Genomic DNA, 23,206 nt, shown 5'->3' on the forward strand with positions numbered 1-23,206 from the left:
TTTCCTGGAGAAAACAGAATGGACCCTCTAATCCTACATCAATCAAATTCCATCTCCCTCTCCAACCTTCCTAAATTATTTACGTGAAATATTCATCTAGGCTAGAACACACAGAGCCTCTTGAGTAGGTTTTAAACTAAGATAATTTTAGTTAGATTTAGGCTTCAGAAAAGTGTTAGGGATCAATAGTGAATGGTCTGCTCTATGGCCTTATCTCTGATTCTATCAGTAAAATATTTAGGAGACCAAATTAAGGTTAGGAATGTGTTGGGTTGGAAACTTCTGAAATTTAGAGTAGGTCAGTCTTCAATTGGGAGGACAGGGGTGGTGACATATGGCAAATATGTAACATGTAATCTTAATCATAATAATAATCTCTACCATTGTTTATCCAGTATCTGCAAACATTATCACATTTACTCTTCATAACAACCCTTACAGTTAATAACTACTTCATTTTTATAATTGAAAAAAAAGATGGGGTTCAAAAAGATTCCATAAATTGACCAATACCACACAATTAACAAGTGGCAAAGACGGGGGTCAAACAACAGTTGATGTGATTCCAAAACCCACTGGGGTCAATTACTATGTTATCCTTCCGAAGAAATACAGTAGAAAAAAACCCTCAGCTTGAGGTCGGGCGTTTGCCTTCTACACCTAGTTCCCACATTCAATTTTGAGGGTGACTTTGGGAAAGGTCATTTAATCCCTCTGAGCCTCAGTCTGCTTTTCCCCGCCTGCAAAGTGATCAGAATGACCTTGAGGATCTCCAAGGTACCTCGAGCACTTGTGTCTCTGATGCCACCTTGTAATATCAGAATTTTAAGTCCTCTCATTGGCAAGTACAGTCACGTGTTATTGCATTTGATCTTAGCAACAACCATGAGGCAGGCAAGCATTCTTCCCTTTTCTTGTGTTTTACATACAGATGGGGAAACAGACTTGAAATGAAGTAGGTACCTTGTCCATGGTTAACACAGCTGCTCCCCAGTCGACTGCTCTAATATACCAGGTATCTCTCCTCCTCCTTTATCTCAGGCATTTTTCTCCCTCCTGGGACCTCCCCCATTTTTCATTTCCAGGAAAATTTCTGTTGCTAATTTAAATGTCACCTGCTAAGAAGCTAAAGGAAGGGACTGCTGTCCCCACCAGGGTACTAACCAGGCTGAGGGACAGGAACAGGTCAGACTCAGCTCCCCAGGAACAATGCCTAAGGAGCAGGGACTCAGGCTGAGCCCCCATCCAAACAGGACGCAGGAGAAGGAAACAGTGGATGTTCGTACAAGGTTGGAGATGTCATTATCAGGGCTGTCCAGGGCTGTTTGGTATCTGGTTTTACACCAGCAATTGTGGGAAAGATCCTACTAGAATACCTGCTTTTCCTAGTGCGCCCCATCTCAGAAAAAATGTCGCCATTCTGTTCTGTGATGACCAACCAGAAACCTGAGAGAGAAGGGTAGGGAAACAGGACAGCCTGGGGCTTACAGGTAAACTCAGGACTCAGACTAGCTTTGTGTTAATGGGATGACACCTAACCCTGTCAAGCGCCCGTTTTCCCATGCATAAAATGAAGCTAAATACTACTTCCCTCATAGCATGCGGTGAGGAATAAATGTAAGCATCTTCGAATGCCTGGCACGAAATAGTCACTCAAAACATGGAGCCTTCAAAAACTCAGCGAACCCTCTCCTTCACCGCCTGTGTCCAGTCAGGCTTCAAATAGAGTCTACCTCCTAAATCCACTTAAGTCTGTTTGCTTTTTGTCCACCCTTGCTGTTACCATGTGCTCCAGGGACTCATCTCATCTGATCTGGACTCCTGCAATATTGCGTTTTCATCTCCAAGCCTCAATTCTTGTTGCCACATTACCCAAGCCATTCTCTATTCTACACAGTAGAGTGTTTTCACCAAATATGTCTATTGGCTCATGTCACCCCAGTTTCTATCCTTCATCACCTTTCTGCCCCAGACTTCTTCCAGTAACCCAACACCCTGTATGCCCTCCTCCTCAGCCTCATTTCTCACCAGTCTGCACCCGCCGCACCAAGGCTCCTACTGTACCCCTCTGCCGTTCCTCCCCTGGGGGACCATTTATCTCTTTCACTCCCACAGCTTTGATTCTTGTTTTTTTCACTCTGCTCATTACAACCTTTTCTGCAACATTTCTTTCCCTGGTGAGCTCATTCTTCGGGCCTCAGCTTAGATAGTCCTTTCTCTGGTAAGCCTAGGAAGTGTCACCAGCACAGGCCTGGCACCCAAGAGGGACTTGATAAATATCTGTTGAATAACTAGCAATGAGTGACAGCCTCACAGCTGACTCAACGGTGACTCCTTAAATCTCTGCAGACTGAAGACAAACTAGGCTCTGGGTGTGGGCCAGGGTTCAGCTTCAGGTCACGTCAGGACCCAGAGCTGTGAGACATCAAATCATACAGGCCCTTCCCTGACATTTCCACTGGGTCGAGAGCACACACGCAGTAAAGGACAAGTGATCTGCTCAGTCCCTGAAGGCCAGACAGGTACCCAAGACACAAATCCTCCCCTCTTAGTCTGTTCCCAACTCCATCCTCCTTCCCGCAGGCTTCCCTTTCTCACCTACACCCAACCAGTGATACACCTGACATCCTTATGGGAAAAAGTTTTATCACATCTCTGGAAAATTCTTTTCTAATCTGCCAAAGCTTTAAAAGCTTGAGTTTTCATGACTGCTAATTAGTACTGTCAATTTAATATAAGTCGCTGGAAGAAGTAGATGCTCCAGGAAGGAAAAAAAGAGAGAGATTAAGAAATTACTTTGGCAATTTTCAGAGTGATTTATGAGGTATATTGTTGATGATCTTATTAATCTCTTTTTTAAATATATGCTAATAGCTAATCTTCTCTATAATAAACCAGCAAAGCACATGCAAATCTCTATTAATACACTTGTTTTGGGAACACATGGGAGGGGGACAGGACGACATAAGCAGAGAACAAATGTTTGGCATCTACAGTGAATTTCATTTTCAATTTTGTGTTCAATCCAAGGAACATTTGTTAAGTGCCTAGTACATTAGCGTTGTGCAGGGTCAAAGTTGCAGATCCTACCCCTGCCCTCCAGTTATTGTAATCCAGCTGTGCAGGGTGGGGGAGGACAGCTGTACAAGCAGGCAGCCCCTGAGGCTGGGAGAGAAAAGGGAGGCAGGTGCGGGGCACAGGAGCAGACTGTAAATAGGGGGGCTGGGACTGAGGCAAGCTTGTTTTCTGCTGCATCCCCACGCAGTGTCTAGCACATAACAGGATTTGATGGAGTTGCTGCAGGGATGAAAGAAGGATGGAAGGACGGTCGGGTCCCAGTTCCAACCATATCACTTATAAAACCTGTGACCAATCACTATCTGTCCTGAGCCTCAAGCTCTTCATCTGTAAAATGAGAACTACGGTTTATGGTTAACAACTTTCTCCCAAGGTGTTGCTGTGGGTGAGAACTGTGGTTGCCATGAATGCCTGCTACCAGATATACTCAGCTCTCTTCTTCTTGCACCCAGGATGGGATTGCTCGTCCCTTTCCATACTGGTGCTAGATGCTGTCATTTCATTCCATCTGGCCTATGAAATGTGAACAGAAGTGACATGTGTCACTAGGAAGAAGCTTTAAGAGCCAGTACATAACGGGGGATGTTCCAAATGACAGCTGCTTGGTGAGGAGAAAAGAGCCAGCAAACAACCTGCCATGTACAGGTGGCATGAGCAAAAAATATACCTGAAAAGACAACAAGTGTTGGTGAGGATGTAGAGAAATTGGAACCCTTGTGCACTGTTTATGGGAATGCAAAATGGTGCCGCCACTAAAGAAAATAGTACGGAGGATCCTCAAAAAACTAAAAATAGAACTACCATGCAATCCAGCAATCCTACTTTCGGATATTTATCCAAAAGAATTGAAATTGGGATCTTGAAGAGATAATAGCCCTCCCCAAGCTCATTGCAGCACTGTTCACAACAGCCAAGATATGGAACAACCTAGACAACCATAAATGGATGGATACCTACGGGGTAGGTATCCATCCAATGGATGGACGAATAAATGCAGAAAATGTGGCATATACATATAATGGAAATTGTTTAGCCTTCAGAAAGAAGGCAATTCTGCAATATGCAAACAATATGGATGAACCTTAAAGACATTATGCTAAGTGAAATAAGGCAGTCTCAGAAGAAAAAATGTTGCATAATTCCACCCACAGAAGGTATGTAAAATAGTCAAATACATAGAATCAAAGAGTGGAATAGTAGTTATCAGAGGCTAAGAGGAAGGGGAAATGGGGAGTTGCTGAGCAATGGGCATAAAGTTTCAGTGAAGCAAGACGAATAAATTCTAGATACAACATTGTGGCTATAGTTAACAGTGCTGTATTGTACACTTAATTTGTTCAAAGGCTAGAGCTCATGTTAATTGTTCTTGCCATAATAAAATAAAATTTTTTTAAAAGAAAGAAACAAATATACTTGGTTGTTTTAGGCAAAGATTTGCTTAAAGAATTTAATAAAGAGAGAAAACCCTTCGTACAAACTAGGATTTAAATAAATATAATAGCTAGCAAAGGGACAAAAGAAGTGCTGCATTGGAACAGACTGCGCCCTGCAGAAACTGTTGGGCACATCTTGGAGATGTCACCTGAACTGGATTTTGAAGTTGGGAAGGACATATCTAAGGACATGCATAAAGAAGAAGAACATAAGAGGTGCACGCAAACGAAAGCACAGAGAACGGACCGGGAAGATGAGTGTGGTCAGAGTAGTGAATGACCAATAAAAATAGTAGTGAGAAAAAATATCATGGATTAGGCACTTACTATAGGCCAGTCTCTGTCCTGTATGACTTGCATGGATTTCTTCTTCACAGCATTCCCTGTATTAGTTTTCTATTGCTGCCATAACAAAACTTAGCAGCTTAAAAGAAAACACAAATTTATTATCTTATGGTTCTGTAGGTCAAAAGTTCAGTAGGAGTCTCATTGGCCTAAAAGGTGGTGACAGGGCTACATTCTTTTCTGGGAGCTCCAGGGCAAAATCCATTTCCTTGTCTTACTCATTCAGGTTGTTAGCAGATTTGAATTCCTGTGCTTATAGGACTCAGGGCCTTGTTTCCTTGCTGGTTTTCAGCTAAGGGATCTTCCTAGCCTCCTCATTCCTTGGTTCGTGGCCCTCTTCCTATATCTTCAAAGCCAGCAATGCAGGACCACATCCCTCACACTTAGAATCTCTCTTGGCTTTTCTGTCTCATCTCTTTGACTAACTCTCTTCCACCTTTAAGGGCCAATGTGATTATATTGAGCCCACCTGGATAATCACCCTGTTTCAAGGTCCCCAACCTGAAGTCTATCCATAAAGTCTCTTTTGTCATGTAATGCAGTGCATTCACAAATTCTAGAGATTAAGGCATGGATGTCTCCAGCAGGGAGGCAATTTTCTGCCCTCCACCTCCCATTTTGTAGGTGAAGAAACTGAAGCTTAGTGCGGTTAGGAAACTTGTCCAAAGTCACCCCTAGCTCTTGGCATAATGGCTTTTGATCCCAAGCAGCCTGACACCAGAGCTTTTACTCATAACCACTGACTTCATCCAGAGAACATAAAGGGGAAGAGTGGAGGACCAGGCTAGAACAGAACAATGGGTTAGGGATTTAGGGCAGCCATGATCAAATGGTAGACATAAGCAATGGTTTGAAGGAACACGACATAGTGATTTCCAGTCATACTTTAGTTTTCTATTGCTGTGTTAATTAGCTACCACAGACTCACTAGTTTAAAACAACACCCATATGTTACCTCACTGTTCTGCCTAAACTTGTGACAGCAACAGCCTTTTACAATATTTAAAAGATAATTTTATTGTTTTAACTTTATGCAATAATTTTCTCTATGACAACCACTTTGCATAGCAGAGATTCTGAAGGAACACGATTTTATGACCAGAAGAACTGGCTATCTCTGAGATAACCATTTCTTTAAAAGGGTGCTTTTAAAGTTTTTGAAATCACTTTATTATTTCATAGAATAAGTGATTCCTCGTGCAATCATGCTTTTGCTATTAATTAGCTTAAGAAATATTTTTCTGTACAGATAGCTCAGAAGAAAAGAAAAAGCATTACAGATTGCCTGCTTACAGAGTTTCATATTTACTCGCAAATACTGAGACTGTATGAGGTTCTAAGGAATTATAAAGAGATCCAAAATTCCATCAACGATAACTTAGTGTAGTGGTAACAGTGAAAAAGAGCAGAACAAGGAGTGGGACTGATGGGAAAAGCAGAAGAGTTCAGAGTAATGGGAAGTGTGGTAGGAAGCAGCCGCCAGCAGGCTTCTCAGAGGAGGTTGCCCTTGGAGCCAGGGTTGATCTAGTCCCTGCCTCTCTCTCCAGACTCATCCTAAGATGTCAATGACCTCGAACACATGGAGCCACTTCCTGCTTCAGAGCCTCTGCACTTCCTGTTTCCTCTGTGTAGGCTGCTGTTGCTCCAGGTGCTTCACACACCTACATCCTTCTCAGCCTTCAGCCCTCAGCTTAAATATCACCCCCTCAGAGAGACTTTCCTTCACTACCCTGCCTATATCAGTCCCTTCCTTCCCGCTTCCTGACCCTTTGTCACCCACCACCTTAGTGATGAAAGAACAACAACACTACTTAATGGCTGACATGAAGCGGTATTGCTATTATTATCTCCATTTTACAGATGGGTGACCTGAAACTCAGAGGGACTGGGCCACTTCCCCAAGGTTACACAGCCACGAAGAGAAGACACTGGGATTTGAACCCAGGTTGGGCGGTCCTACAGTCCGTAATTTTCACCACTATGGTCTAGGTTTTCTATGTATTATAAATATAGGTATTCATTCAGAAAATCAAAAAAATAGAAGATGGTAGAAAAAGCCCATAATCCAGCCACCCAGATAACTGACTCCCGTAATAGTTTATATATGTCCAGATTATCGTCTGCCAGACTTGAGTTTTCAAAGGGGGCCATGTAGTATAGTGTGTTCCATAACCTGCTATTTTCTCACTTAGCATACTGAAAGCTTCTTTCCCTGTCCTCTTTCATTTCTGAGTAGTAGGCGCTGCTTCTACCAGGGATTTCCTCTAGTCCAGGTACCCAGCTAAGCATAGCACAGCTCATCCTCTCAACAGTGGTTTTAGGTTTTTCCTGTTATGATCCCCATTTCATGGATGTAACTGAAGCTCAGAGATGTCAAATCACATGCCCCAAATCACACAGTTAACAAACGGCGGGGGCAGCTGGAGCACAGTCTGTACAACTTTTGGTTTCTTACTTAGTAATTCCCTTCAGTGTCTCAGAAAGAGCTGAGTGTCTCTTTGATGAAATGATTGGAGAGGAAGGGGTTAGGTTGGGTGAGGTGAAGAACAGAGACGGTCTCTGGGCTGCTCTGCTACCTTGATTGGGAATATGTAGGAGGGAGTAGCTAAGCATACAGGGAACTGGGTAGAATGAAAAAATACCTGGCAAGTGGAGGACTTTCAACGGGTTATTTTCAGAAAAATAGTCCTTTTAATGTGTGCTTTGTGCTTAATTAAAGCACGCATGGTTATTTTATCTGCCATTTGCTGATGGGTCAGGGTCTCTTTTTTAAAAGCCCACAACATTCTACACTTAAATATGCCTCCAACTCTACGGACTTCCATTTCCAGATATGTTGGACCACAGATGACAACCCAGGCCCTCACCCGGCCTATGGGGCAGGGACCCCAGCCCTTGGAGCCCGCTCACTTCTGAAACCAGCTGGTGGATCAGAGAATTGTAGGAGCTCTAGGAAGGGCTTTGGATGCAGCGCAAACATATGTTTTGGTATTATGGGCTGGCCAGTAGGCAGCTAGCTATAAAAAGCGAGTGGCTTCTTCTAAGAACTTAAACCCAAAAATACATATGGAGGAAGTCCCGTTTTCAACACAAATGTGGTGCCAAGTATTATTCCTTTGTGTCTAGGAACTGTGGATAAGTGGTGCCGGGGACCTGAGAAGGTAAAGCTTGAGAGATGAGGGTGGTGGCTCTGGTCCAAACTGGACCCACTTTCAGCACAGTGAAATCGTACCATTGGGATTCAATGAATTAGGGTTCACACTCGAGCTCTGTCACTTGTTTTGTGACCTTATTTATTTCATCTGTCTGAACCTTGGTTTCCTCCCTTATCAAAAGGGAATATGCCTCTCTGGCCTGAAGAGATTGATGGGGATTAGAAACATGGATGTCAAGTACCTTCTGCAGTTTCCAGCTCAAAGCAGGTACTCAGAGACAGCAGCTGCTAGGCGGTTAATAAGTTTTGGGCAAAGTGAATTTCTTGCTTGTTTTCATCCTTGTCCCACCTCCACACCATTGCACAGGCTGCTCCTGCTCCAGGAAATGCCTTTCTTTCTATTTCAGAATGTTCAAAGCCTGTCTGCCCTGCACATTCCAGTTAAATGGCTCCTCTTCCATGCTACCTTTTCAGATTTTTCCTAGGTGGGCATGGCTTTTCCCACCTTTGTACTTATTTAACACTTAATCAGTGATTCCTCACACTGTTCACCCCAGCCAAGTATCAGAGTTGCTTCTGTGTGACCATAGAATAGAATGGGTCACATTCATTCTATTCAACTGATTTCCTTGAAGGAAACTTCATAGGTATTTCCTATCAGGTTTGAGATATAGATATAGATATACCTGCCAAAAAATGTACACAGGTGGACACTTTGGTCAATGTTGCCCAAGCAGTAGTTCACTGTAATCAGAAGTGTCTAGAAACTGATGGTAACCACTTTGAGCAGCTTTGTAACTGCAGAAGTCAAACGTGAATATCTTTTGTTATCAGTATATATTGAGTATTACAATTTTAATACAGTTTTCCTTTCTTAAAATGTGTACACTTTTTTTGGCACTGTGCCATTTTAAGAAAGAAAAAAAACTGTATGAATATATACCGATAACAAAAGATGAATACAAGTCACATTTGACTTCTGCAATGACAAGAGGTGCTCAAAGTGGTCACCATCAGCCTCCAGACACTTCTGATTATGGTGAACTGCTGCTTGAGCAACATTGACCAAAGTGTTAACATCTCTTAAAATATGTATACATTTTTTAGCACCCTGGTGTGTATGTGTATGTGTGTGTGTGTGTGTGTGTGTGTGTGTGTGTGTATTCAGTCCTCAATCACTAATTTATTCAGTATATGTTCATTAAGTACCTACTATGTGCCAGGCAACATGCCAGGTACCAGAGATATAGCAGTATCCCTGCAGCAGAATGACACAGATAAGACCCCTGCTCTCACTGAACTTACATGTTAGTGGAGGGAGACAGATGATCAATGAATAGACCAAACAACCAATAAATATATAATTATATAAAGATCACTTTAGACTTTGATAAGTGCTATGAAGAAAAGGAACAAGGTAAGATGAGAGAGATACAGGTGACAGAGACAATACTTAGAGTGGTGTATGTGAGGAGGTAATGTTTGAATATGACATGAAGGGTAGACAGAGGCAAGTTTGGGACAATTTCAGAGAGGTGAGGTCCAGGCAGATGGAACAACAAATGCCTGGATGTGGGAAAGAATTTGGTGTGTTGCAAGAAGGCCAATGAGTCTGGAACACAGCCAGAGCAGGAAAGGTGGCACAGCATGAGATTAGAGGTGGTCGGATCAGGTTGACCTTGGCAGGGCATTTGGATTTAGTTTCTAATTGTGACAGATTTTAGGTGGGGTAGAGAACAACATGATCCTATTTACAGTTTTGAAAAATGAAATAGTGCCATTTGTGACAACATGGATGGATCTTGAGAGTATAATGCTAAGCGAAATAAGTCAGACAGAAAATGTCGAGAACCATATGATTTCATTGATATGTGGTATATAAAACTGAAAACAACAAAGGAACAAGACAAACAAATGAAGAAACAAAAACTCATAGACACAGACAATAGTTTAGTGGTTACCAGAGGGTAGAGGATAGAGGTGGTAGGTATGAGGGTAAAGAGATCAAATATATGGTGATGGAAGGAGAACTGACTCTGGGTGGTGAACCCACAATGTGATATACAGATGATGTATTACAGTATTGTATGCCTGAAACCAATATAACTCTAGTAACAATTGTCACGCCAATAAACTTTAATTAAAATAATAAAAGATCCCTCTGGCTATTGTGTAGACGGGCTATACAAGGAAAAAAAGAAGAAGCCAGGAAATGTGATACTAATATCTAGTATCTAGAATGTTATTCAGAACTATAAGGATGATAGGATTTGATGAGCTGGACGTGAGGGGAAGGGAAAGAGACAAGTCAGAAACGTCTCCCTGGTGCTTGGTTTGAACAGCGAGGTGGGCAGTGGTGCCATTTTCTGAGAGGAAGACAGTGGAGAAGAGTAAGTTACATTGCATTTATTTGGGGCTCTTTGGTGGGAGTTCATGAAGAATTTTGTGTTGAATATTTCATGTCTGAGGTGTGAAATGGGCAGATACACGTGTTAATAGTTCAGGAGGGATTGGAGATTTAAATTTGGGAGTTATCAGCATCTACCTATAACGGTTGTGGGGCTGGAGGAGATCGTCTCAGGCCTGTGGATAGGAAGAGGAATGAGGCCCGCGTTCTGGGCAAAAGAGCTTGAGATTGAGCAGACAGGAAGAACTAGCAAAGGAGACTAAGAAGGACCGACCAGCAAGGCAGGAGGAGACTGAGGAGAGTGTGGGGACCTAGCAGTTAAGAGGAGTGTTTCCAAAAGAAATCATCATCACCATCATCATCACCATCACAGGTGACATCTTGAGTCCTACTGTTTCTCTGCCAAGTACAAGACATGACTTACTCATTGAATTCTTACAATTCATGAGATGAAATTCATTATCTCCATTTTCAGGTGTGGAATCCAAGGCTTAGAGGGTGAAACAAAGTACTAAATTTTAAAATATAAATGAATTGGTTTACATCCATTTTTTTGCAATCTGGGCCCACACGCCATTCCTATCTGAATGGGGGGAAAAACAGAAATAGAAGACCATGCCTCTTTAAAACATAGCTCTGCAAATGCTAGAACAGTACATGAGCTGACAACGTACAGGGCTTTCCTTAGCATTTGTTGTCCAGCCCCCAGGTCCCCACCCTGGGCACTGGTCACAAGAGTCCAGGGCCCTCCTCCTGCCGCAGTGCTGGAACACAGTGACCGGCAGCTGGGCAATTAACATGAGAGAGAAGTGCGGAGTGGTTTGCAGCTGGTGACAAATGAGATGATTTGCCATCGAGACGCAGCATCTTGGATGAAGTGGCCTCATCAGTGGAATTGTTGCATTTGGCCAGAGCTATTTACCCTGATCTAGGAACCTCGATGCCCGATACCAAATGAGCCTCTCTCTGAACATAGCTCCGCTCAATAATTAGTCAAGATGAATTTTTTTTTCTCCCAGTAATTTAAAGGCGGGCCATCTGAGTGTCTGCCTTCCTGCCCGTTTCCATTACTTTTTAGAAACAGCTATTTGAAGCAGATGATAAAGAGAATAACTTGAGCTCAGGGACCCCTGGAGCTCAGCTGAATGAAGGCACACAGGAGGTGTCCCTTCCATCCTCTTCCTCTTGGGGATGACGAGACATGCTTTAGAAATAAAGAAGAATGTCCATACCCACTTCCTTGTCAGAGGTGTCCTGGAGAGCAGGTTGATGGGATCAAAAGTTGAGTGCTGTTTAATAACTTTCCACTCCCTACACCAGCTGAGTATCTGCTTTCCTGAGACGTCCGGCCACAGTACCTGCTCTCCCACCTCCACCCAGATCACTGATTCTCACACTGTCTGCATACCCCATCCTGAAATGCTCACGCTGTGCCAGCCACTCTGCTATGTGCTTTATTTGCATTATCTTTTTACATTCTTAGGAATACCTTGGAAATGAGTACTATTACTGCATTTTGTAAAGAAACAAGCACAAGCAGACTTAGTGACATGCCCGTCGTGTTTTGTCTGACCCACACGCCGGTTCTCTTGACCAGTGCCCTCTACTTTCTTCCTAAGGATAGGACAAAAATAACTATCAAATGAATCACTGCATTATTTTACCTGGGCATTTGTGTGGCGATACTAATAACTAGATAGGTGGTTTTTAAAAATGTCTTGACTACTGTTGCCCGTTAACGTAAATCAAAGGTCTCTGAGATGCACAGTAGGGTTGAGGGCAGGACTCAGCAAACGATGGCCTCTCGGCCAAATCCAGCCTGCTTCCTGTCTGTGTACTTACGCTTTTATTGGGCCACAGCCGTGTGCACGTGTTTGCATATCAGCTGTGGCTGGTTTCATACTACAACCGGGGAGGGGAGCAGTACAACAGAGACTGTAAAGCATGAAATACTTATTACTTGGCCTTTTGTAGAAAAAGGTTGCCAAACCCTGGTTGAGAGCAACACATCAAAGCTGTGAGATTACAAGTACACATTGAAAGGAGTGAGTCTGTGACCAGGGCAGGCAATGCCTAACTATCAGAACCCAGAGAATGATCCAATCAGATCCTCATGATCTTCCACTAGCCTCAAGTATGCATTTCATAATACACTTAGTGTCATGTTAACAAAAGGAAAAAAACATCATTTGCAGGAAGAGACAGCTTGCGGTCTAACTCCCAAGTCCACGTCAGAATACATTCGCCCAGTAGGTGTGACCTGTCATTGGAGCATTTTCCGCTTCGCAGCCCTTGCTCCCATGAATCACCAAATCCTATCAATTTGATCTTGTCATCTCTTTAGTCAGCCTTCCCCTCCAATTTCTATGGGTTCTGCTTTAGTTCAAGCCATCATCATCTTTGTTAATCACTAAGTACCATAAGTAATAATCATAGTAACATCTTGAACAAATCATGGTTGTTTGGCAGCGTGGTTGGAACTGTAATAGCAGAATGACTGGGGTGTGATGGGAAAACAAAAGGGTTTTCAGTGTTCTGTTGGCAAATGTTGGGAAGTGTACAGAGAAAATGGTAGCCCACCACCTCCTCCTTTTTACGTCTATCCACTGTGCCTTCTCCCATCCCTGCACCTGTTCAGCGTGGCAATCCCCTTCTCATACTTCAAAACCTAGCACAAGTTTGTCCTCTCTGGTAACTTTCCTTGACCTCTGCCAACAGAGTAATTACCAAGCTTTTGTTTTCCTTTAGTGCTGCTTTCTTACTCATCACATAATTAAGACAGTACTATAATTACCATTGATGATATTTATATAAGACGGTGGCGATGGCTCTACCGAGTGCTTACTCTACACCAAACACTGTGCTAAGCACAAAGAATCAGCGTGTCTGACTGCAAAGCTAATGTTTTGCTCACTAGGCTGTACTTCTCATCTTCTCCATGGAAGGGAGAGACTGGTGTATCACTTTTATCTCCCAAATGCCCAGCAGTGCCTGCTATACAAGAAATGCTTGTAAAATGAATGAAGACATAGTATGGTACAAAGGATTCTAAAGAGCCCATCTCATGGTTATTCAAACACTAACCTAGGTACTGCTGTGAAAGATTTATAGATGTAATTAAAATCCCAAATCAGATGACTTTAAAATTGACAGAGATTAAGATTGATGGAGGTGGGCCTGCCCAGCGATGAGCCCTTTAAAAGCAGAGAGTTTTCTCCAGCTACTAAAAGTCAAAGAGATTCAAAGAACGAGAGGGATTTGCCACACTATTGCTGGTTTGAAGATGCAGGAGAATGCAGGCAGCCCGTAGAAGCTGAGAGCAGCCCCTGGCTGACAGCCAGCAAGGAAACGATGACTTCAGTCCCACAACCACAAGATGAGTTCTGCAAACAACCGGTGAGCTTGAGAGAGCACTCTGAGTTCCAGATGGGAACAGCACCAACTGACCCCTTGATTTCAACCTGGTGAGACCCTGAGCAGAGAATCTAGACCCCCTAACCCAGACTTCTGACCTAACAGAACAGTGAGATAATACATGCGCATTGCTGGAAGCCACTAAGTTTGTGGTGATTGGTTATACACCTATAGAAAACAAATACAGATAGATTTCCAATTCTTTGAAGACATTGGAAATGAGACTGCTTTCTGGGGATCCCAAAAGATCCACTGATCTTTACTAGAAGTGAGTATTGTCATCATGGGTAGAGGAAGCCCAAGCCCATCTATAAATGAATCAGAATTTGGTGAGAAAGGAAGTGTTCTGCAGTGGCTACAGTGATGACCAGGAAGTATCAAGTCCTGGTTGCTTGTCCTGGCTCTGCCACTGCCTCACTGTATGAACCTGGGCAAGTTACTTTATGTCTCTTAACTGCAGTTTTTGCATCTGCAAGATAGAGATATTCATTCCTTTTCCATCCACAGGGCTATGCATGAAATTCAAGTAATGCGTCCAACAAGCATCCTAAGTTATGGCCAATTCTGGAGAAACATAAGGGATTCCTCGATTACCTAGGGAATTTGGGAAGTGGCTATGCCAAGTTACGAGACTAATAAAATTCAGGTGACTAGGCAGGCCTCCAAGGTGTTCAGATCACAGCTGTCCTTTCTTTACTAAGAAAAGTATTGCTTCGCCCTGTGGCTCCCTGGGAGAATCATCATCATCAGAAAAATGATGTCTCGGATTTCAATAGCACTTTTCAGAGGGCTTTCCCCTGTACCATTTAAATTCCTATAGCTTGCATCAGTTAAAGGACAAGAATGGACTAAGAGTCTTTCTAGTTCTGAAAGTTCTGACTTCTTACCATGAAGTTGAGTTAGTCTCACCCATTTTGTAGAGGAAGCATACTGAGACCCAGCTGGGCAGGCTACTTGCCAAGGTCATGGGGCTGGTTAGTGGAAAAGCAAATGCTCCTCTTCAGCTTTGGCCTCTAATAAGTCCAGCTCCCTGCCTCTGGTGTGGAGCTGGGAACATGCAGTTCTTTGGTCGAGGTCCAGCTTTGCCTGTACCAGGTCTGAACTGAAGGTGGGGGATTGCCTCACACCTTCAGTTGGTTCAAGGCTACTACTCCAGAGATCCTGGGCCATAAGCAGGTTTGGATTCTTCTGACCCTGACAACTATTCCTGGTCTCTAGGATTCAATGTGAGCAGAGCCACCAGGTTATGAAAGTGGCAGCTCCCGTCCTGTGAATCACATGCCAATGACGCATTAGAATCATGTCGCATTTTGAAGAGTCTCTTCCCCCAGCCCTCCAGTTATTCCACCGATGACACTCGCTGGCTGTTAAGCGACAGACTCTTTCTTGGGTCTCTGCGTTAAGTAGGTGGGCATGTGGGGAGTAACATTCAGGGTAAGTGCTCTCAACACCCAGCAAATGCATGTTAATCAAAGGAGAACAGGGAAGGAGGAGCTGGAAGCCTAGAACGTTCCTGGGAGGCCCATCAGCTTCACTAGAGGGTCTCCCACTTGGGATGCCTCAGCTGGGCCTCTCAGTTCAGTAACATTGGAGGAGGAGGTAGCCATCCTGAACAATTGGTTCAAGGCTACTACTCCAGAGATCCTGGGCCATAAGCAGGTTTGGATTCTTCTGACCCTGACAACTATTCCTGGTCTCTAGGATTCAATGTGAGCAGAGCCACCAGGTTATGAAAGTAGCAGCATTCGTGCACTCACTTATTATTGAGGCCTACTGTGAGCTCCACGCTGGAGATATAACACTGCCCAAAATAACCAGAAGTTTCCTTTACTCTCATGGAGTTTATGGTCTAGGGGAACAGCAGACAGTCAAACAATCACACAAAGAGATGTCAGATTTTGACTGCAATGTGAGCCGCATGGGGCTCTGAGAGTCTTAACGTTTGAATGGTGAAAAACTGATGAGTAGGATGAGCTATGACAGAGGAACAGGACTGACACATCGATCGGGGGAAACAGCAGCATGTGGAAAGCGGGAGAGCCTTTTGAGTTTGAAGGACCAGACAAAGCCATCCATAACAAGAGAACAGAAAGCATATTATGGGATGACACTGGAGAGCAAGCCAGGGCCAGACCACACAGGGCCTTAGGAGTCACCAAGGAGATAGCATTTTATTCCATGTGTAAGAGGAGGGCTTTGATGGGTTTTAAGCAGGGGAGCAACATGACATGATTAATGTTTTTAAAAAGATCACTCAGGCAGCCTCGTAGAGAACTGACTCCCCAGGCAGAGGCATGGGAAGAGAGGCACGAAGTCCAGGTCAGACCCCATTGTGGCCGTCCAGAACTGGGGGCAGAGGAGCAGCAGCGTCACACGGGCCTGCACACTTGCATGTGCCACTTGCTCAGGTGACAAGAGCACTGGAATGGACAGTCAAAGGCTGATGTGATTTTTGGGTCCAACTGCGTACTACTCGTGGGGAGTCCGAGCAGTGATGCTGCCTCTGTGTGTTTCACTGTGCTGGATTAGCCAGTGGAAGCCGGCATCCTGTCCTACCTGTGCTGTCCAATCAGAGCATCTTGGAGTTGGCAGGAGTGAGAGGCAGCGGCTGGTCTCCGGCCCTTCGCAAGACCTGACTCCTCCTCTGTCTTACTTAGATTTGGGTCCCTAGCACTTTGTATCCTGGAGGACCAAGAGTAGGCACCAAGTGCAACATCTCTGTAAATGGCTTACCACTTGGACATCTTCAGAAATGGGGGAACTCACTCTCCCCGCTAGGACAGCCATTGTTGCACCACCCTGCCCATCAAATCATCTTCCTCGTAGTTAGTGTTTTCCTGGACCTTCTGCCAAATGCTCCTAAATCAGGTCACGTGGTACAAGACTCACATCAGTGAACACATCTCCTCCAGTCTTTTCTCTTGATCAAATGTCCCCACTTCCTGAGCTCGTCCTCATAGGACATAGCTTTCCTCCACCTCCTGGTCCCATTCCTTTGAACAAGTCTCCTTTTACTTCCCTCTTCATGTGGAACATCTGGGAACATTATTGTCCATATAGCAAGTAATAATGAGTATTTGTGGGATTTCTTGGAGTACTATGTGCCTAAAGTGGAAAGGAAGTCTCCAAGAAACTGAAACAAAGTGCGGCACACACAGGAACATGGGAATAATACAGAGAGGGTCAAACAAGGTTTTGAAACAGTGTAGAACAAGCAAGCAAGCCTGCAGGCCCTGTGCTTTGGGACGCTGGAGTTTCTTTATCTGTAAAAGTCCTGGGTTGCGTTGGTGACTTCTCTGGTCGTTACGTTTTAGGTTCTTGTTAAGCACTGTCACCTATTGAAGGCTCTGAGCTAGAAGCTGTTAGATCACACGTTGGAAAGGGCTTAAAAGTACAGCAGCTCCAGGATGGCACTTCTTTAATAAATTGAGCAGGATGGAAAGAAAAAGGGAATGCAAATAGTTTTATCACTATAGGATTTAATACAATTTGATGTCCTTTCTGTCCACCACATAAATCACCCCATACGACATCAAAATCACGTGTAATATCTTTTGGAAATCTTGTTACCAAATCCAAAAGATCACAGTGGAACTCTTGACTGGTCATGTTTCTCCATGGTTTTGGGCATATGAGTGGAGAATAGGACTCTTAAGAAGGTTAAGGATAAATTTCTCACTTCATGTATCATTGTCATATTCGCCATTTGATTCTGAACAAAATATCCTTTGTCTTTTATTTCCGCCACATTCTCTTTTTCTGTGATAGCGGGGAGAACTGTGGCTGCACACAGTGGTGACATTCCCCAAAGTGGTTGCAGTGCTGTCCTTCTCACTTATTTCCAGTATGTCCTCCCATCCCTTTTCCTAGTCCGTCATTTCGGCAGCCTTTGCTGAAATGAGAAGGCAGTCTGAAAACATTTCTGAACATGATCAAATATGTGCATTAGGAGCATACATGCATTTGCATTCGTATATGTAGGCACAAACATTTGGTGCCTATGTAACTGCATTGAACAGGGTGTTTCCATGTGTTTGTGAGTTGGGGGGCAAGTGCTGACATATCTGTGCCTTTGCTGGTGTGCACGCATGTGTGTGTGTGTGTGTGTGTGTGTGTGTGTGTGTGAAAGTAAGTGTGAGTATGTGCCTGTAGGGCTTTGTTACCCCTGAAGGACAGCAACCCCACAGGTCCTTATTCACGATAAGGAACAAACTGCAGAGGAGAATCTCTGACATTGAATTCTCCTGTCTTGCTGACAGAGGAGAAGGGTGTAATAGGGCTTGACAGCTCTGCTGACAGGGCTCAGGGTAGCCCTCACCCCTCCTCACAGCCTCCTGGAATTGACGTCTGTGCTTCTGACCCCTCTTCCCTTTGGCCTTCAGGTCTCTGTCCGGACGCATTGTTGGTGGTGTCTGGTGGTTCTTCACCTTAATCATCATCTCCTCATACACAGCCAACCTGGCTGCCTTCCTGACCGTGGAGAGGATGGTGTCACCCATCGAGAGTGCCGAGGACCTAGCGAAGCAGACGGAAATCGCATATGGGACGCTGGAAGCAGGATCCACTAAGGAGTTCTTCAGGGTAGGGCTATCCCTTGTTCCAAGGCACGTTCACAAAAGGGAACCTAAGTACCCTTTTCATTAAAGAGCAAGAGATCATAGGCACTGAGGGCAAGTCAGGGAAACTGAGAACATTTCTCAACTTACTACAGATCCCTGAGAAATTTACATTCCTTTATTTATGGGGACTTCAAAGGTCTTGCATTGCCTCAGCCCCCTTACACATTCCAGTCTATGCCGTGTTCCCTGAGGACTACAAAGGACATGACATTTGATGCCCTCCCTCCTCGTACCCCCAGGACCTTGCAGTCTTATAAGTGATTAGGAACAGCGTAGGGACAAGGTCCCAAACTGATGTCCTTTGTGTCTCCTCCTTGGAGACTTGATCAATAGGAGATGTTATATGGGAAACAATTACTGGAATAGGTGCTCCATTAAACACTGGCAGGAGAGAGGGAAAATGGGACGTGGGAGTGGAGATGATGGAGATGTCATGTGGCTGGAGGCAGTGAGTGAAGAAAGAAGAGCCGAGAGCTTGGGAGCATACAACTTAGGATCAGCCAGACCTCGGTTCAGAACCTGGCTCCATCTGTTACCTTTCTGTGGCACTTAGCCTCTCTGACACCATTTCCTCATCTGTAAAATGAGGAGAAAAATGTCTTTCTCAAAGAGTCATTATGAAATTAAAAGAGATGAGGCATCTAAAATACAAGGGAAACAAAGAACAGTGAATGGAGTCTCCATTTACCATTAGGGCTTCAGAGAGATACAGACATTTGGGCGCCATCGTGAAGGAACCTCTCTGGTCCCAAGGCACTTTCCCAAAAGGGAACCACTACTGCATGAAAATATCCTTCTCGTTAAAGAGCATGATATCATAGGCAGCAAGGGCAGCTAGGTAGGGAATGCTGGCAAAAAAGATAGACCTGTAACATTTCTAAACATCATGAAACAAGATCAGACCTGGGTAGGCTAATTATATTCTAGGCAAAAAGAACAACTTCAATAAATACCAGAAAGCAAAAACACCTTCAGATCCCTGGGCTGTGCGTGTGTTCATCCTGGGAGTTGAACACACAGCACGTAGAGCTACCATCTATTGATCAAATAAAAACAACAAGCGGTTATTACCACTTACTTAACGCTTACTGTGAAGCTGGTCCTCTACTAAGCACATCCTATATGAATTACCTCATTTAATCCTCTCCTAAGTGGTGAATTAGGGATTTGTTATCCCCGTTTTATAGATGAGGCCCAGAGAGTAAAAGTAATTGCCCAAGGTCACCCAGCTTATAAGTAGCAGAAGGAAAATAGAGGGTAAGCCTCAGCACTGCCTCAGGCAACAGAGTGGGGATCCCACTGGGTTCTCACTGCAATTTCCTGGAGCAAACCCCAGGCCCTGAGTGAACCAACAGGAAGATGTGTCAGTTTCTTGATCATGGGCTCCGTGTTGGTACGTCAGGCAGGAAAGGGACCAAAGCCTTAACTAGGGCTAATCCAGACTCCAAGGCTAAAATCATCCCCTTTCAACGTAGTGGAGCAAGAAGGTAACTTAGAAGTTACTGGGTCAGAGTCTGTCATTTTAGAGAGAGACGTGACTTGCTTAAGCTTACCCAACCAATTAGTAGAAAAAGCAGTTGTAATCTCATTACTATTCTCTGACAGCTTTAGCCTACAACCAAAGTCTGAAAGAGAGGCCTGATATTTGTCCATAGTCAGCCCTATGTCCCAGGCCCTGCTGATGAAGTTAGGGGACCACTCGATTCACTTACCCAACATATACCCACACTATTGTTCTTAATATATTAGCATGTCACAGTCCCCAAAGCAGTTCAAGGCAGTTCATATTAGTGCTGTGCCCTAACCAGGCCTACTGTGCTGGTGGCAAATAAGTTATAGTTTCACGTGCTAACTGATTGACCAGTAGTGGTTGCCTAGAGTTCCATGTTGTGAGGGATTTTACATCTGGGCTCAGTGTGAAATAACTCCTTGATTGGTATCAGTATTTGTCACATATGTAGTAATGGAAACTGGTACTGGGCACTTCTACTCTAAAGTAAAACCTAAAAAATAAGTAGTCATTGCATCACTTATACAACATGTACCATGTTTCCCCGAAAATAAGACCTAACTGGAAAATAAACCCTAGAATGATTTTTCAGGATGACATCCCCTGAACATAAGGTGTAATGCGTCTTTTGGAGCAAACCTTAATATAAAACCCGGCTTTATTTTACCACGTGCCGGACACTGGGTTATTCATTTTACCTCTGTTCTCATAATCTGTATGACAACATTGTGCAGTGGGTGCTGTTATCACAGTTGTCAGGAGAGGAGCACTGAGGCTTGCTCAGAGAGGTCCCACAGCTAGTAAGATACAAAGCCTAAAATGAGGGTGGAAGCTGGTTGCAGTGGAAACTAGGTGTGCAATCTGGAGACCAGGGTTTTACTCCAGGCTCTGCCACTAACAAGCCATGTGACATTGGATCATTTACTATCACACTGTGGGCCTCAGTTTGTTTACCTGTACAAAGAGCACTGACAACATATGTCCCATGAACCCTTCCGTCTCTGTGACTCTGACCTTGAGAATAAGTTCAGCATTAGAACTTTAAATCTTATTCGATCCTTTGTTTTCTTTGGCCTTATTTCTTTAAGAGTCAGGACTTTGGTGGGTGGGGAGACAAGATTACCTACCCTCCCCGCCCCCCGCCCCCCCAATAAGGCAGAAGGAGAGAATAGTGAGACAAGAATTCTTCTACCATAATTTCTGAAAAATCTGGCTTCTGGTCCCCATGGCGGCCCAGAGCTTCTTGGAAGCCCCAACCCAGAGACACTTAATCCTCCAATGACAGTTTAATTAAGATGTGTGAAGGGCTGTGGGAGCTGAAGATGATAGGAGAGATCCAAAAACAAATACCCCAAGTATACTTCCAATCTTCCCTGCCACTCATGCTGCCTTCCCATTCCTGAAGAGGAGATTTTCCTGACAGTCTGCTCCGAATCAACAGGCTGTGAGCACAGCCTTGGCGTTTGAGGCACTGGGGTGAGGCTGTGAGAACATATGCATTTTCTGCATACCACTGCCCAGAGGGCTCTTTAGCTCTGCCTGTCAGCAGCCCAGTTCCCTGCTGTGGCCATCTGTCAGATCAAATTGCATCTAGCCATTGCCCTGCCTCTTGTTTTGTTGGTTTTGTATCTGGAAGACCATCCGAAAATCTGGTCACAGCTGACTTTATACATTTCCCTGTTTCCTGTGAGAGAATATTCAATACATTATACATGCTACCGTATTTCCTCGAAAATAAGACCTAGCATGATTTTTTCAGGATGCTTGTTATATAAGCCCTACCCTAAAAATAAACCCCAGTTAAAATCGTCAGGCAGACAGACCCATTTAGTACGTCTATTGCAGCACATGACGGACATATTTAATTATAAAATAATAATATTAATATATAATTAAACACAAATAAATAATATTACTGACATTAATACTTAAAACAAATGACATATAAATTATAATTAAATATTTGTAAATACTCAAGTGGTCGCCTTTGGACGAGAGGTAAACACCTATGTAAACAGATGAACTTGAGACTTATTGCCAAATGACCAATCGGAGTACAGACACAACGCATGAATAACATGCGCACTTGATAACAAACGAACGTGATTGTGTCTAATATGAATCTTCGTAATTCAATACGTCGTGTGTTGTAACAGACGTACTTAATGTACTCTTTGGAAATGAAGAAACATTTTCTGAATTTTGGTGCCTGCAATTATTCATCACTTTTGTGTGGACCATCATTCTTAACTGTCATCATTTTTGTTGCCACTCCTGTCTCGTAAGTCTTCAATTAACACTTGATTTAATGGTAGATTCAAAGAGAATAATATTTTGACCCCCAGACAAGATGCGTGCAAAAAGAAAGAGCTATTCCATCGAGTACAAGAAAGGAATTGTGGAGGACTCCCGGGGCAAGAATCTTACAGCTTTCTGCAAAGAGAAGAAGTTGGATCTCCGAATAGTCTGAAAATGGCGAGCAGAGTATGATAAGTCAACAGGTGAACGAGAGAAATGCTAAGAAGTACAAGTGTGGATCAGGTTGACCACCATTATTTCCTGAGCTGGAAGACATCATCTGTGAATGGATTGCTGACAGGAGAGCAAAGGCTTTGGCTGTGCACAGGGCTGATATTCAAGCATTTGCCCTTGCAATGGCACCACAGTTAGAAACATCCCCTGAAGAATTCAAAGCATCGCCACACTGGCTGGATGGCTTCCTTCAGCGATATGAACTGTCTCTAAGATCGACAACACTGTTCAAGCTGGAAGATACTAAAGTTATTAAAAGTGCACTTGCATTCAAGTCCTTTGTTGATGGCATGGACTTTTCTAAATACCAACTCTCCAACATGATTGCTGTGGATGAAACTGCAGTGTTTATGGACCTAGGATCTCAAATGACAATTGATCAGAGGTGTGCCTCGTCAATCTACATTCCCTCCACTGGTTACGAAAGTGCACGTTACCTGTACTTTGGCAATTTGTCTGGATGGAAAGAAAGCCCTCTTTTAATTAGAGGAAAGATAACCTCTAATTATCACTAAGGACAAGAAAGATAAGGTTGAATGTGTTTCAGGCATTTATGTTCTTGAAACCGAAAAAGCCTGGTGCACACAAGCAGTTATAAGGAAGTGGGTCGATTTAATGCTGCCACTTGTTTAGCGAGGTGGCCAAAGAGATCTGCTAGTCTGGGATTCAGCCAGCACTCACCGCGCTAAAGACATGAAGAACTTCCTTGCAGAG

At 43.8% G+C, this 23,206-nt stretch overlaps 1 protein-coding gene across 2 annotated transcripts in view; it reads left to right on the plus strand.

Moving 5' to 3' along the window:
• The window catches only part of GRIA1 (glutamate ionotropic receptor AMPA type subunit 1), a 283,850-nt gene that overhangs the window by 216,724 nt on the left and 43,920 nt on the right, over positions 1-23,206 (plus strand). For both annotated transcript variants that reach the window (XM_081034833.1, XM_081034834.1), the window contains exon 12: positions 18,214-18,412. In XM_081034833.1, the coding sequence (XP_080890959.1) occupies positions 18,214-18,412 (199 nt within the window). The remainder of the gene's footprint in view (positions 1-18,213; positions 18,413-23,206) is intronic.

Source organism: Rhinolophus hipposideros, assembly GCF_964194185.1.
Source record: "Rhinolophus hipposideros genome assembly, chromosome: 23".
Classification (NCBI taxonomy): Eukaryota; Metazoa; Chordata; class Mammalia; order Chiroptera; family Rhinolophidae; genus Rhinolophus; species Rhinolophus hipposideros.